Here is a 15547-nt window from a genome sequence, read left to right on the forward strand (position 1 = left end):
CCTGCGTAAAATAACAAGCAATGGCAGGCATGCACTTCATACATATGTATAAATGAACCCACAGCCCTAGCACTGAAACACGCATTTTCAGGCAGTAGTGGGCACGTCATCACAGTGCAAGACAGCTGCTGGATGTAGCAGGCTGACTCATTACTCCATGCTGTAACGGCAGACAGAAAAGGTAACCAGACCAATGTATCAATAACAAAAAAGACATGCACTACGACATTGGTACTGTATTCCATTGTTTTGTTAGATTCAGTTACTTTCTTACCTGACTTCACCAGGTCCTCACTGCTCCAGAGAGCTAGAGAGACTCGACCACATTGCAATCCTCGTGGGAGAATGGGGAACGCCATTGGACCTATCCATGTCGTTATGTGGAAGAGGGGGTACATTTAGGCCCTTTTCTACAGAATTACTGACCAGCTTGCACTGTTGCATCGTTGCAAGCAAGTAAGTAATGCAATAAAAAAGGGACTAAATGTTCCCCCTGTTCCAAATAATGACATGATGGTGCCTTACTCCATGCACACGGAAGTGGTGGGCTGAAGGAAACGCAGTATTCATGCTCGAAGAGGGGAGGACTCAACGGCAATTGGGAGGGTGAGATCTTTTAAGCTCCGATGTCAGCTCCTGTGGAGGCATAATTTTTTTGAAAAAAATAACGCGCCGGCGAACAAATGGAAAGGCAGCCCCCACCCCCCCAAATCTCTGCCTTCCTTTCTAAGACTCCACTTCGACTGAGAGTTTTCCCAAGCAGTTGTAGAGCCGGCTATTTTAATTTTGTCAGGCCGGCCTCGGTCTGTTGTGCTAGCGCTTTTGAAGACCTTTGGGGCATGTTTTATTAATCTCCATAACATAACTCGTGTTCCGCGGACCCCTGAGGGCTCATGGGTTCTGTGACTTTTTAGTAATTATGTATCAAGAAAGATGCACAAGGCTGTTCCTGGTAAGTGTTAGTGTGCTGGTCACAAGGAAGTGGGGACGTGGTGATTGACGTATGCAAGCCTACCACTGGGTATCCATTATGTTGGATATAGTTGCCTCACACACCTTTGCAGGTGTCATGCTTCATCATAGGCAGTGCTCCTCGTCCACCTCAAAGAGGGGCCCTTTGGCGGAGATCTTTTTATCCAACTGCCTGTGGGTGAAGTGCGGGTGTGGGGCCAAGGGGTTGTAGACAAAACAGTAAATTAAAACGAAGCAAAGAGTACCATAAACAACTTTATTTGGGCGGTCCCTTGCTTCAATTAAAAAATGGAAGCTAGTCTGGGTTTGCTGGAAATTAATGTTTCCTGGCTCTAGACTAGACTAAGAAGTGTAAAAATCGGTCAACATGTTTCTCGCTTAGGTACATTGACACGCGATTCATCAGGACCTATATGGCGGAGTCTACAAACAATCAGCCTATGTCAGTATCATATGCTCATTACCGGTTATGAGAATGTAGTACCTCTGTTGCACTGTTCCTTGCCTAGAGTGGGGAACAAAAGAGGCTGGTTCAAGGGCATATGCGGCGTAGTACCCACAATTCTAGTGACCAAGTGAACACAACGTGACATGCTAAAATGTGAGTTGCACTAGCATGTGTGAGGGAACAGGTGAGTGCTCAACACAATGAGTAGAACGAGTAACATGCTCTTGTGGAATCGCACGCTTAGAATCAAAGCGAGCAGTGAAAACATAGGTACACATATATGGAAATAAATAAAAACAATAAAAACAATATAGCAGCATTCCGGTTGATCCCAAATGGGGACACCAACTCACCTAAGGGTCAAGATTTATATGCAACATCAATGCCCGGCGGGTCGTACATCAGGGATGAGGCCTCTGTGTCTAAGGCTAAACATATGGGAGATAAAGTGGGGTTGAGGTGGAAAGTACATGACAAATCGTAATATCCTCCCCTCTGTAGTGTTTCAAAGCTCTTGTTCTGGTAGGGTGGGGTGTGGGTTAGGTAGGTGTAGTTAGGGCCCCTTGAATGTATATGAGACCTCCTCCCCTTTTCAAGTATTCCATATTTGTTGGTCTCGTAGAGGGTGCGGGGGGGAGAGAGTGGGCAGTAGGCGAGGGGTCTGGCAAAGGAGAATGCAAGCTCGTTGGTCATCTTAGAATCCCATTCTTTAAGCTGATCATGTGAAGAGGTTTGGTTTACTCTTAATGTGGTTTGCGCCTAATGTGCGGGTGAGAGAGAGGATGGCCGCACACCTGGTGCCCAAGTTTGTTACACAATTTGGGTAGCATTAATTATGATTAAAGAATGGTCGTTATGGACCGGGGTGGGCTTGTTAAATGACAGCCATTGTTAGCGGGTCCCTTTGAATAGTTAACCCGGATGCGACCAAAGGTGCCAACCAAATCTGCCATATCCTTATCAGAACCCTAGTATAGCGCATTAACCCGCTGTTTCTCATGATCCGTGTCTCCACGAGCCGGCGCCTTGGCCAGTTAAAAGGGAGCAGCAGTGAGGTTCGCGGTTACCAGGCGCGGAGGGCGCCGTGCCTAACCTCGTCCAGGGTGGGAGCACTCACCCCAAGTCTCCTGTGTCTGTGACATTTGTCCTACCCCTCTCCGCCGGGATCGGGTAGATGCAGTCGGACGTACTCAGCCTCCATTATATTGTGTGCCAGGCGTGCCCATACCGGTGAAAGTCACGGGGCCTGCATGCCACGTGGTTATTATTGAAAGAGTGGCGGCCATCTTGGGATGGTCTATTGGAGCGACCAGGGATTTGCGCCACACATGAGGAATGTTGTTCGATATCATTCTAATGATGCCAAATCGTGCAGGATTAATAATAAATCAAATTAAATCAAGTGAAGGCTTCTTGCCAGTTGATTACATTGCTTGATTGGCGCTTAATAAAATACCTTATTATGGAGACCACCTCTTTATGGAATAGGCGCTCTACCCAAGTGAACGAGATAGATGTCTCAACTATGGGTCTAGGTTGGTTATGGGGTGAACCATGCCGACCCCTGGAGTCTCACTGGTGCTGCCAGTCGTGGTCAGGCAGGTCACGTGGTTTAGGCGGTTCGAGTGGTGGCCATTTTGTAGTGGTTATGGAGTTGGTGTTAGAAAACGGTGTACACAGCGTAGGATGCTTTATTCAGAAGGCCCAGGTTGGGTTGTGGTGTGCTTGATGATTGCCTATGTCCCACCCTCCAGGAGTTCTCTGTGGGGCGATGGGTGTGTGAGGGGACCAGAACTATGTCGGTGGTTATAGGGAACTCCAGGAAATATCTTCATTCAAACCTCTTTTGTCTGTGGCCAATCGGTGTATCCACCGCTGTTCCTTCAAGAATAGGTTCTGCTTGGGACAATTCGGGCTGGCTTCCAGTATTAACCACTTGAGTGAGTCAGCAGTGTGGTTATTGTCAATGAAATGCCTACACATTTTGGTGTTGCTCTTTTTGCAGCGAAAGTTGCTGCGATGTTCAGTAATGCGTGTTTTAATGGGACATGAGGTCATTCCCACATATTGGAGTCCACATGGGCATAGTAGTAGATATATGCAGTTGGATGTGTTGCAATTAGTGTGCCCCCTTAACTCCCACTTGAAGGACTCTGTCAGCTGTACAGTCTTGTGTATAGTAGTGTATGGGCATTAGCTGCAAGAACCACAGGGGTAGTGCCCTTTCACCGGTGGTAGTTGCCATAGGGTGGACTGGGAGATTTTGTTCAGTATCCTCGGTCTAGTCTTGATCAGAATGTCTTTCACATTCTTAGATCTCTTGAATGCGAACCTGGGGAGTTTGAGGCAGAGATCACCGGTGTTCAAAATTTGCCAGTGGCGTTTGATGATGCTCTTAACTTTTGATGATGCTGGTGTTAAAGTGGTTACACATGTCATGGGTTCGTTTTCCTTAGGGGTTTTCACCCTGTGTTCCAGCAGTGCCTCTCTGTGATTGTTCTTGGCGCTTTTCTGGGCTTTTGCTATATCCTTGCATGGATACCCCCTATCAGATAGGTACCTAGGTAAGATGGCGGATTGGTTCCTGTACTCGGAGAGGCTACTACAAGTACGCCTTACTCTCAGGAACTGCCCAAATGGAAGGTTGGTTCGTAGGGCTCTAGGGTGGTGGCTGGTGAAGTGGAGCAGGCTATTGCGGTCAGTGGGTTTCCTGAACATGGTGGTACTGAGTTGACCTTCCGTTAGCTTGATAGTCAGGTCCAGGAAGGGGATCTGTGTATCAGAAACTGCCATAGTGAAATGCAGGTAGGGATTGAGTGTATTAACCCAATCATAGAAAGCCTTTTAGGAGTCTGTGGTGCCTGTCCAAAAGATCAAGATGTCGTCGATGAACCTCTTCCACAATTTGAATGAAATGAAATGAAATGAAAAGGGGTTTTATTGAGCGCTACAGCTGCCCTGAGGCGTCCAGGCGCTAGGACTAAAACAGTGTCTTCCAGAGAGGCGATCCGAAGATGGTCAAATTAGTTGAAAAGAAAGGTCTTAAGCTGTTTACGGAAGCTCAACAGGTTGGAATTGGTTCTCAGTTGAAGGGGGAGAGTTCCATAATTTGGAAGCATTGTAGGCGAAAGTTCGGCCTCCTGCTCTAGCTCTCTGAATCCTAGAGACTTTGGCCAGAAAGGCATTTGAAGAGCGGAGTAGTTTGTTTGGTTGATAGGGTGAGATCAGGGAGTGACTGATTTCTGGGCCAGATTTCCAAAAAGCTTGATGAGCAATACACATAGATTTAAACTTAACTCTCTCCCTAATGGGGAGCCAGTGCAGAGCTCTTAGACCGGGCTTTATCGAAATTCTGCGTGGAATTCCAAGCAATGTGCGAGCTGCACAGTTTTGGGTCCGCTGAAGGTTTTGCAGGCTATACTCAGGCACCCCAAGGTACAGGGAATTACTGAAATCAAGGCGAGATTGACCACTTCCGCTTGGTCTCAAAATAGGGGCACCGACGGACAGAGCGGGGCCTCCTACTCCCGAGCGGTCGCCGGGTGAGGTGAGGCCTTCACCCACACAAAGCTGGGAAGAAGCCAGTTCCTTCTTCCTCCAGTGGGCAAGGCTCCTACCAGATATGTAACTTTTTAAGTACATCTATTGTTTGATCTGTTGACTAAAATGAATTGTTTTTCACTGAAATTATTCTGTGTATTTGCAGTAGCCAGTTTAGGTCCTGAAGAAAGCTGGGGCAAAGCCCCGACAGCTGAAACATGTCGACCGTTGTACATTGCGCTTCAGGGTAGTCTTACTACCCAGCGTGTTTTTAACTGTAGACACTTGGATTCCCTTTTCAAGGCAATAAGGATCCACGTAGCCTATTTTATCCATTTTTCACTAGCAATCGAGCACTGCACTTTTCTCACATTAGTCTAGGTTCAACACTAGAGCTAGACTACTGACATCCACTCGCGCCCCGGCACTATCTGGTCGGTCACATGATGGATTGTCTAAATAATTCCCACATGACGTAACTTCCACCACAACGGTGGTCTGATGGGAATCATTCTAGCCCTCTGTGCTTTCAACAACATTATGCGCTCTATCGCATTTTCTTCAAGAGTACTTTTTTTACACAGTCATCCAACTGGATCACAGTCTGGTTCAGACACACACTATCTCCAGACCTGGTCTGCTTTATTGTGTATTGTAGCTTGTGAATAGGGGTATGAGCAGACAGGTCTTTAAATATTCCCCTTGACCCTCCCCCACCCTTGTTTTTTCCGAGATTGAATTAAGCCTTGTATCACTATCTGCTTGGACTCAAAGGGAAGAAGTGGAAGTATTTTTTTAATCATCCTGAGGAGGCCAAAGCAGGTCGCTGACACCTTGGTTGCCTGTGTGTTGAAGGTCAATGATTTGTCCAGCCACACCCCCAGACTTTTTATATTATCTCTGGGAGTGGGAGGGGTGCCCATGCTCAGAGGCCATAACAGCTCCAAGGTGGAGGGGGCTGATGGGCCAAGGAGCATGAGCTCCGTTTTATCATCATTGAGCTTCAAACAGGACTTCGTCATCCAGCTCTTGACCTGTTCCAAGCATGTTGTTAAGTTGGATTGTGGTTGGAGGCCGTTCTTTTGCACAAGGGAGATCACTAGCTGGGTGTCATCCGCATAGGTAATGATGTTAATACCAGGTGGACGAACAATCCCAGCCAGCGGTCTCATGTATGCATTAAAGAACGTGAGGCTCAGTGAAGAGCCCTGCGGCACCCCACAGCCCAAAGGCTTGCTTGAAGAGACAGATGTGCCTTCAAAAACCTGGAAAGTTTGATCACTTAAGAAGGACTTGAACCAGGCCAAGGCTTCTCCTGATATTCCTAGGTCAAAGAGACGGTTTAGAAGGATTTTATGGTTTACCGTGTCAAAGGCACGTCGTGTGTTGTTGTGGTAAGGGTTCATCTGGTGGTGTATAAATTTACTCTCGAAATCAGCCATGTGCAAACATGCCACCGATGGGGCAAAAGTGCTGCCCATCGAGGTGCCCTGCGTTTGATGGTAATGTCTCCCCTTGAACTCGAAGTAATTCTCTGTCAGTGCTAAGGTAGCGCATTCCATTATGAATGCGGGCGGTGTATTTGAACCCCAGACCTCGTTATTGAGAATTTCTTCTATCACCCCTAGTGTGGCCCTCAGTGGGATGTTGGTGTAGAGGGCCTCCACATCCAAGGTGATGAGAAAGTCAATCTGGGTGCTGTCCTTGAAGGTGTCTAGAAGACGTAGGACATCGGTCGTGTCCTGTATGTAGGAGGGTATGCGTTTAACCAAGGGTTGGAGGAAGTGGTCACAGAATTGTGAGAGGGGTTCAAGCCCTGAATCTATACCCGAAACTATCGGGCGTCCGGGTACTGGGGTGATCTCCTTGTGGATCTTAGTGAGTATGTAGAAATAGGGGACCCTGGGGTCCTTCTTTACCAGGAATTCCGCTTCTTTTCTACTGATCCACTCCTCGCATTTCTGCAGACCCTCCTACATACAGGACACGACTGATGTCCTACGTCTTCTGCCTCGATGGGCAGCACTTTTGCCCCATCGGTGGCCTTTTTGTACATGGCTGATTTCGAGGGGAAATTTATACACCACCAGATGAACCCTTATCACAACAACATTAAATTGTGGAAGAGGTTCATCGACGACATCTTGATCTTTTGGACAGGCACCACCGACTCCTATAAGGCTTTCTTTAATTGGGTTAATAAACTCAATCCCTACCTGCATTTCACTATGATGGTTTCTGATACACAGACACCCTTCCTGGACCTGACTATCAAGCTAACGGAAGGTCAACTCAGTACCACCATGTTCAGGAAACCCACCGACCGCAATAGCCTGCTCCACTTCACCAGCCACCACCCTAAAGCCCTAAGAACCAACCTTCCATTTGGGCAGTTCCTGAGAGTAAGGCGTAATTGTAGTAGCCTCTCCGAGTACAGGAACCTATCCGCCATCTTATCTAGGGACCTATCTGATAGGGGGTATCCATGCAGGGATATAGCAAAAGCCCAGAAAAGAGCCAAGAACAATCACAGAGAGGCACTACTGGAACACAGGGTGAACACCCCTAAGGAAAACGAACCCATGACATGTGTAACCACTTTCACGCCAGCATCATCAAAAGTTAAGAGCATCATTAAACGCCACTGGCAAATTTTGAACACCTGTGATCTCTCCCTCGAACTCCCCAGTTTCGCATTCAAGAGATCTAAGAATGTAAAAGACATTCTGATCAAGACCAGACCGAGGATACTGAACAAAACCTCCCAGTCCACCCTATGGCAAATACCAACGGTGGAAGGGCACTACCCCTGTGGTTCTTGCAGCGCATGCCCATACACTTCTATACACAAGACTGTACAGCTGACAGAGTCCTTCAAGTGGGAGTTAAAGTGGCACACTAATTGCAACAAATCCAACTGCATATATCTACTACTATGCCCATGTGGACTCCAATATGTGGTAATGACCTCACGTCCCATTAAAACACGCATTACTGAACATCGCAGCAACTTTCGCTGCAAAAAGAGCAACACCAAAATGTGTAGGCATTTCATTGACAATAACCACACTGCTGACTCACTCAAGTGGTTAATACTGGAGGCCAGCCGAATTGTCCCAAGCAGAACCTATTCTTGAAGGAACAGCGGTGGATACACCGATTGGCCACAGACAAAAGAGGTTTGAATGAAGATATTCCCTGGAGTTCCCTATAACCACCGACATAGTTCTGGTCCCCTCACACACCCATCGCCCCACAGAGAACTCCTGGAGGGTGGGACATAGGCAATAATCAAGCACATCACAACCCAACCTGGGCCTTCTGAATGAAGCATCCTACGCTGTGTACACCGTTTTCTAACACCAACTCCATAACCACTACAAAATGGCCACCACTCGAACCGCCCAAACCACATGACCTGCCTGACCACGACCGGCAGCACCAGTGAGACTCCAGGGGTCGGCATATTTCACCCTTTAACCAACCTAGACCCATAGTTGAGACATCTCTCTCGTTCACTTGGGTAGGGCGCCTATTCCATAAAGAGGTGGTCTCCAGAATAAGGTATTTGATTTAGCGCCAATCAAGCAATGTAATAAACTGGCAAGAAGCCTTCACTTGATTTAATTTGATTTATTATTAATCCCGCACGATTTGGCATCATTAGAATGATATCGAACAACCTTCCTCATGTGTGGCGCAAATCCCTGGTCGCTCCAATAGACCATCACAAGATGGCCGCCACTCTTTCAATAATAACCACGTGACATGCAGGCCCCGTGACTTTCACCGGTATGGCCACGCCTGGGACACAATATAATGGAGGCTGAGTACGTCCGACCGCATCTACCCGATCCCGGAGGAGCTGGTAGGACAAATGTCGCGGACACAGGAGACTTGAGGTGAGTGCTCCCACCCTGGACGAGGTTAGGCATGGCGCCCTACGCGCCTGGTAACCGCGAACCTCACTGTTGCCCCCTTTTAACTGGCAAGGCGCCGGCTCGTGGAGACGCGGACCATGAGAAACAGCGGGTTAATGCGCTATACTAGGGCTCTGAAAAGCATATGGCAGAATTGGTTGGCACCTTTGGTCGCATCCGGGTGAACTATTGCCGGGGACCCGCTATCAATGGCTTTCATATAACAAGCACACCCCGGTCCATAACGACCATTCTTTAATCATAACTAATGCTACCCAAATTGTGTAACACACTTGGGCACCAGGTGTGCGGCCATTCTCTCTCTCACCCGCACATTAAGCGCAAACCACATTAAGAGTAAACCAAACCTCTTCACATGATCGGCATAAAGAATGGGCTTCTAAGACGACCATCAAGCCTGCATTCTCCTTTGCCAGCCCCCTCGCCTACTGCCCACACTCTCCCCCCAGCACCCGCTACGAGACCAACAAATATGGAATACTTGAAAAGGGAAGGAGGTCTCAAATACATTCAAGGGGCCCTCACTACACCTACCTGACCCACACCCCACCCTACCAGAACAAGAGCTATGAAACACTACAGAGGGGAGGATATTACGATTTGTCACGTACTTTCTACCTCAACCCCACTTTATCTCCCATATGTTTAGCCTTAGACACAGAGTCCTCATCCCTGATGTACGACCCGCCGGGCATTGATGTTGCATATAAATCTTGACCCTTAGGTGAGTTGGGGTCCCCATTTGGGAACACCGGAATGCTGCTACATTGTTTTTATTGTTTTTATTTATTTCCATATATGTGTACCTATGTTTTCACTGCTCGCTTTGATTCCAAGCGTGCGATTCCACAAGAGCATGTTTCTCGTTCTACTCATTGTGTTGAGCACTCACCTGTTCCCTCACACATGCTAGTGCAACTCACATTTTAGCATGTCACGTTGTGTGCACTTGGTCACTAGAATTGTGGGTACTACACCGCATATGCCCTTTAAACTGCCTCTTTTGTTCCCCACTCTAGGCAAGGAACAGTGCAACAGAGGTACTACATTCTCATAACCGGTAATGAGCATATGATACTGACATAGGCTTGATTGTTTGTAGACTCCGCCATATAGGTCCTGATGAATCGCGTGTCAATGTACCAAAGCGAGAAACATGTTGACCGATTTTTACACTTCTTAGTCTAGTCTAGAGCCAGGAAACATTAATTTCTTAGCAAACCCAGACTAGCTTCCATTTTTTAATTGAAGCAAGGGACCGCCCGAATAAAGTTGTTTCTGGTAACCTTTGCTTCATTTTAATTCACTGTTCTGTCTACAACCCCTTGGCCCCACACCTGCACTTCACCCACAGGCAGTTGGATAAAAAGATCTCCGCCAAAGAGCCCCTCTTTGAGGTGTGCCCGTCGGGGATTGCACCGCCTACCCGACGAGGAGCACTGCCTATGATGAAGCTTGACACCTGCAAGGGTGTGTGAGGCAACTATATCCAACATAATGGATACCCAGTGGTAGGCTTGCACACGTCAACCACCAGGTCCCCACTTCCTTGTGACCAGCACACTAACACTTACCAGGAACAGCCTTGTCCATCTTTATTTATACATACTCTCTTAGGTCAGGGACTGTGGCTGGACCTTCCACTCCCCTTGAGTGGTACTTCTGCCCTCCTGATCAAATTGTATCACCCTCCCTCGTTTTGTATACACACACTACTAATTATTCATAGACTAATAATATATGTATATACATTAAAAAGCACAATTGAAAAATTCATTTTTTAAAAGATATATAAATTAGAGGCTAAAAATGTAATTGATATGATGAACTTGATCGTGGAAGCAGCCCAATTATACAAAGGGAACTTGGGGGCATATTACGAAGGCAGGCGACATGAAATTATCGCCGCTTTTGTGGCCAGTTAGGCCGCAAATCGGCGTTAAGTTTAACGCCGTATTAGCAAGCTGTCGCTAACATCAGTTAGCGACTGCTTTTAGGCGATAGCGAGCAATTTGGGGCCCGCTTTGCATGTCAGCGATATTTATCGCTAATGACATGCAAAGTGTGCGCACCCAACCTATGAGCGACTGAAAGCAGTCGCTAACTTCGCTATCGCCTATTATCAACACAGGCATAGCGATTAAAATATTCGTGCTAGGCACGAATATCGCCAAATCCTAACGCCTGCTCAGACCACTTCTTAGCCTGTATATCCAATGGGAGGTGAATATTCAGGCTAAGTCCCAATTAGTGATAATGCCTGAATATCGCTTAATTTGCAGTGATATTCACGCATTTCGCCGCTATCGCCGGATATTTTATCGCTTTGATTATAAACGTTGCTGATAGCACATTATCTCTTCGATAAAATCCGGCGATGCGCGGCGATAAAAAAAATGACGCTAATCTTATTTAGCGATAATTATCGCTAGTTGTTGATAATATGCCCCCTAGTGCAGATGATTGGGGATCTCAACTGAAGCACGAGCAGATGGCGACAAAAATAAATCATGCATTTACAACGACAAGACAAGGTGATATGGTAGCGTCCAACAGATTGCTTTGACTTTTAAGCACCTAGCTTTTTAAAAATAAAACTAAATGTAAAAAGTTCCAACCCCCCCATTGAAATAATTTCGATGTATGCCTACGTTTCTGTTGGTGAATTTAAAAAAAATCATAAATTTTGTAGTTCTTTGCTGTACACTTTTGTCTGTACTTTTGTGTATTGTTTTCAGATTCAAATGCTAAAACTTGCTACGGTGGCGGTACCCCTCCTCTTGATTCATAGGGGGTCTGTAGACGAGAGAAGGATAATAACCGCTACTTCAGTGCTTGGGTCTTCAAGAGGGGTATGAAGCGCTATACACGTGGTCGAGAGCTGACCTTGCTCCTACTTACAAGCATTTTACACGCCTGCCGGCTCTTGCAACTCCGTGACGTGTCTATTCCGAGGCGCTATGCACTGGGAGTAAATGTACAGTCATTATAAATGCTCACGTTATGGTACGTGACTACATTCCATCTCTGGTGCCCGAAGCACTGACTTCCAGTGTCTCCGATTGACTCATACACGCGTACTAAAGATAGACCAAGAGGAGCGCTTCAGCTTTTCACCCAGTCTGAGGTGTAGAGAGATCTCTGCTCTGACGTGCCCCGAGGCCCCAGGCCGTGTCTGTGCCTGCGTGCTCTGCCCTGCCCTAGGGAGCACCCTCTGACGTCACGTCACGCAGGCATGCCTGAACCTGCGCCCCACCCACAGCCCCAGCCGAACCCCAGCCCACATCGCCCCGACCTCTTTAAGGTGGGGAGCTCGGAGGCAGAGCGCGAGCGGCACCGAGTAAGAGAGCGACCGAGCCCCATCGATAGCTGTCCGCCACCTGACCTGCACTGTCGAAGAGCCCGGCAGCCACCTGTTCTGCACCTGCATAAGAACCATCCCTGGACCGAGGGACCTGCTCTGCCCCTGTCTAAGTCCCACCTCAGGACCGAGGCACCTGTTCTGCACCTGTCCAAGGCCCATCTCAGGACCGAGGCACCTGTTCTGCACCTGTCTAAGAACCATCTCAGGACTCCTGCACCTGCTCTGCACCTGTCCAAAGCCCCTCTTGGGGCCCCTGCACCTACTCTGCACCTGTCCAAAGCCCCTCTTGGGGCCCCTGCACCTGTTCTGCACTGTCCACGGCCCATCTCAGGACCGAGGCACCTGTTCTGCACCTGTCTTAGGCCCATCCCTCAGGACCGAGGCACCTGTTCTGCACCTGTCTAAGGCCCATCCCTCAGGACCGAGGCACCTGCTCTGCACCTGTCAAGGCCCTTCTCAGGACCAAGGCTCCTGCTCTGTCCCGTCTTAGGACCATCTCAGGACCCCGGCTCCTGCTCTGCACCTGTCTAAGGGCCATCTCAGGACCTCGGCACCTGCTCTGCACCTGTCTAAGGCCCATCTCAGGACTCCTGAGGGCATCCTCCAGTCCCGCAGCATGCTCGTGCTCCTGGGAGCCCTGCTGACCCTCGCGGCCTCGTCAGTGGCTGTCCCGTGCCCGGACTACTGTGAAGGTAAGTCCGCTCCGCTGCAGGTCGGCGGGGCCCCGTGAGCAGAAGGACTTCTGGCTGCCGAGGCCATATCTACGGACGCTGTTCCCAATAGACACACAGTGGGCGAGACCCTTGCACACATCTGGCCCACAATAACTTGGTCTCAAGCTATATTGCTCCTCTGTTCCAGAATGTCCTATCCTATCATCACTTTAAGGGTATTCGTTTATCTATCATTCTGTCCGTCTGGCCATCGGTTTCTGCATATTTGCATACCTCTGTGACCTTCTATATTTGAATTATCTACTTTATAATCACTAATATGTCGACTGTCCAAATATCTATTTATATTCATACCCATATGTACAGTTATCTACAATCTGTTCATCCTTCTATCTTTACATCAGCCCACCATTTATACATTCATCTATCTATCTATCTATCTATCTACACAGCTAGATGAATGCAGTTTGTCTTTCTGTCGGTACATCTGTCTTAATAATCCCGCCACACTTCACATGTAAAGTTAAACTGTAGATTGCAAATTTGAATCTATATAGACATTGGCGTGTGTATACATGGCATATATTGTATTGTATTGTAATTGCATTTATATAGCGCTTACTACCTCTGACGAGGCGTCGAAGCGCTTTTACTGCGAGTAGCACACTACTCCGGGACCCATAGATGATTAGTGTTGAATTAGTATAGTGAAACATGCAAGTACATTTTAAGTGGTGGATAGGTTAGTCAGTTATTTGGATTTTGAATGATGGCAGAAGGATAGAGGAGGACAAAGGTTTGTATATATATAGCGCTTGTTGACGCACGCTAATCAGGAAGCCTACAAAGGATTAGTGGTGATTTAATATGGTGAAATATGTAGTAATTTCAGTGGTGGATATTAGTCAGTTACTTGGAGTGAGAAGAATAGCGGAGGGATAAAAGGGGAAGAAAGATTTACATTCATATAGCACTTGTAACCCCTGATGGGTGTCGAATCACTTTTCTGGTGATCAGCACACCACTCCGGAACCCACAAAGGACCACTGTTGTAAATTAGTATAGTAAAAAGTAAAAAAAATATGAAGGATATGTTATTCAGTTATTTGGGTAGTATATCAGTATAGTTTAATATGCAAATGAGCAGAGCGTAATGCGGTATTCATTGCCATATCCGAGTGTGGGAAGTCACATGCTTCATGATAGGGCAGGCCACAAGTGGGCAATAATGCCCCCTGTCTCTCTCTACAGCAGCAGGCTAGGCTCTCGGCACAAACCAAGCGGCACAGGATCTGGCCAACGCCCGGGCAGAAATTTCCTGTGCTAAGGTCAAGAGGGTATACCTGGAACTAATGGGAATATGCTGCAGGGGAGGAAACAAATATGCAGCAGCTGTATTATGTGGCAAGTGCAGCAAGGTTCAAATTAGTGGAACTGAAGTGGCCCCAGAATCACATAATTTCACTGCCTCTGTATATAAAACAGGTAAATACCAACAATGCGTGATAGGAGAGGTGATATTATGTTATTGAGACTTATAAAACATGCCCGAAAGGTCTTCAAAAGCGCTAGCACAACAGACCGAGGCCGGCCTGACAAAATTAAAATAGCCGGATCTACAACTGCTTGGGAAATCTCTCAGTCGAAGTGCAGTCTTAGAAAGGAAGGCAGGTATTACGGTGGAGGGGGATCAGTGCTTAATTTGTGCCGGAGCTTTCCGGTGCTTAGCACCGGAACTTATTACTCAGGGCCGGGTCTATGAAATACCTTCCTACTCGTGACAACAAACACCCTGACGTTTCTCACCTGTGTGCAAACTTTTAAAAATTCGATGCTGCGCCGAGGCTGCCCTCCTTAACATGAGACACAGACACACACCACCAGAAACTGCGTGGGTCCCTGCCTCAGCGTAACAGCCTGGTGACATGTCCCGCAAACATAATAGTGCAGCTCTAGTGCGTTACATATGAACACTCACGCTTGCAAAACAAAATTAGCCCGTCCCTTATTGGCGAATGGCATTGAATCGTCAAGTCAGGTGTCCTGACTTGGACCATTGCAGACTATGTCTACACTTTTCCCCGCCCCAGCATACTGCGCAGCCGCAGCTCAGTTGATCAAAGCAAGCAGTGTTAAGGACTCAGACTTGGGACTCTTGAAGCTGCAGCAGGCCTCACGTTTTGGATTAATTAAAGGCAATGTTATGCCAGTAAGTATTGATTTTGTAGCACACTGATAGTGTAAATTAAGGGAGCGTAAACATTACCACTCGCTTACAGCTCCCCCTCGCACCACCCTCCTTGCAACTTGCCTGGACCTAAGATGGCGGCCGCCAGTGACCACAGAGTGAAGATTGGCGACACGCGGGGCCTGCTCTTAACCTGCCTGGGCTTCCTGTGGTCTCCCTATTTGATTTCCTCGCCTGATTCCTGGTTGTCCCCCAGATTGGGACTGTGTTCTTTACAGGGCCCAGCAATACCTGCCTGACCTGCCTTCAGCCCCGAACATCCTTCGGTAGAGCAACCTCCGAGGGGTGGGCCGTGCTTTGGGGGACCCTGGCCCTCGCGCCCCGCAACACCAGTGATTGCTATTGTATGGCACAGGACTC

At 47.8% G+C, this 15547-nt stretch overlaps 1 protein-coding gene across 1 annotated transcript in view; it reads left to right on the forward strand.

Annotated features, from left to right (window-relative positions):
- Positions 1-12202: 12202 nt before the first annotated feature.
- Positions 12203-15547, forward strand: part of LOC144826333 (uncharacterized) — a 74620-nt gene continuing 71275 nt past the window's right edge. The window contains exon 1 of the mRNA XM_078684673.1: positions 12203-12957. Coding sequence (XP_078540799.1) covers positions 12882-12957 — 76 coding nt within the window. The 5' untranslated portion in view covers positions 12203-12881. The remainder of the gene's footprint in view (positions 12958-15547) is intronic.

This window comes from Lissotriton helveticus, chromosome 3_2 (genome assembly GCF_964261635.1).
Source record: "Lissotriton helveticus chromosome 3_2, aLisHel1.1, whole genome shotgun sequence".
Lineage (NCBI taxonomy): Eukaryota > Metazoa > Chordata > Amphibia > Caudata > Salamandridae > Lissotriton > Lissotriton helveticus.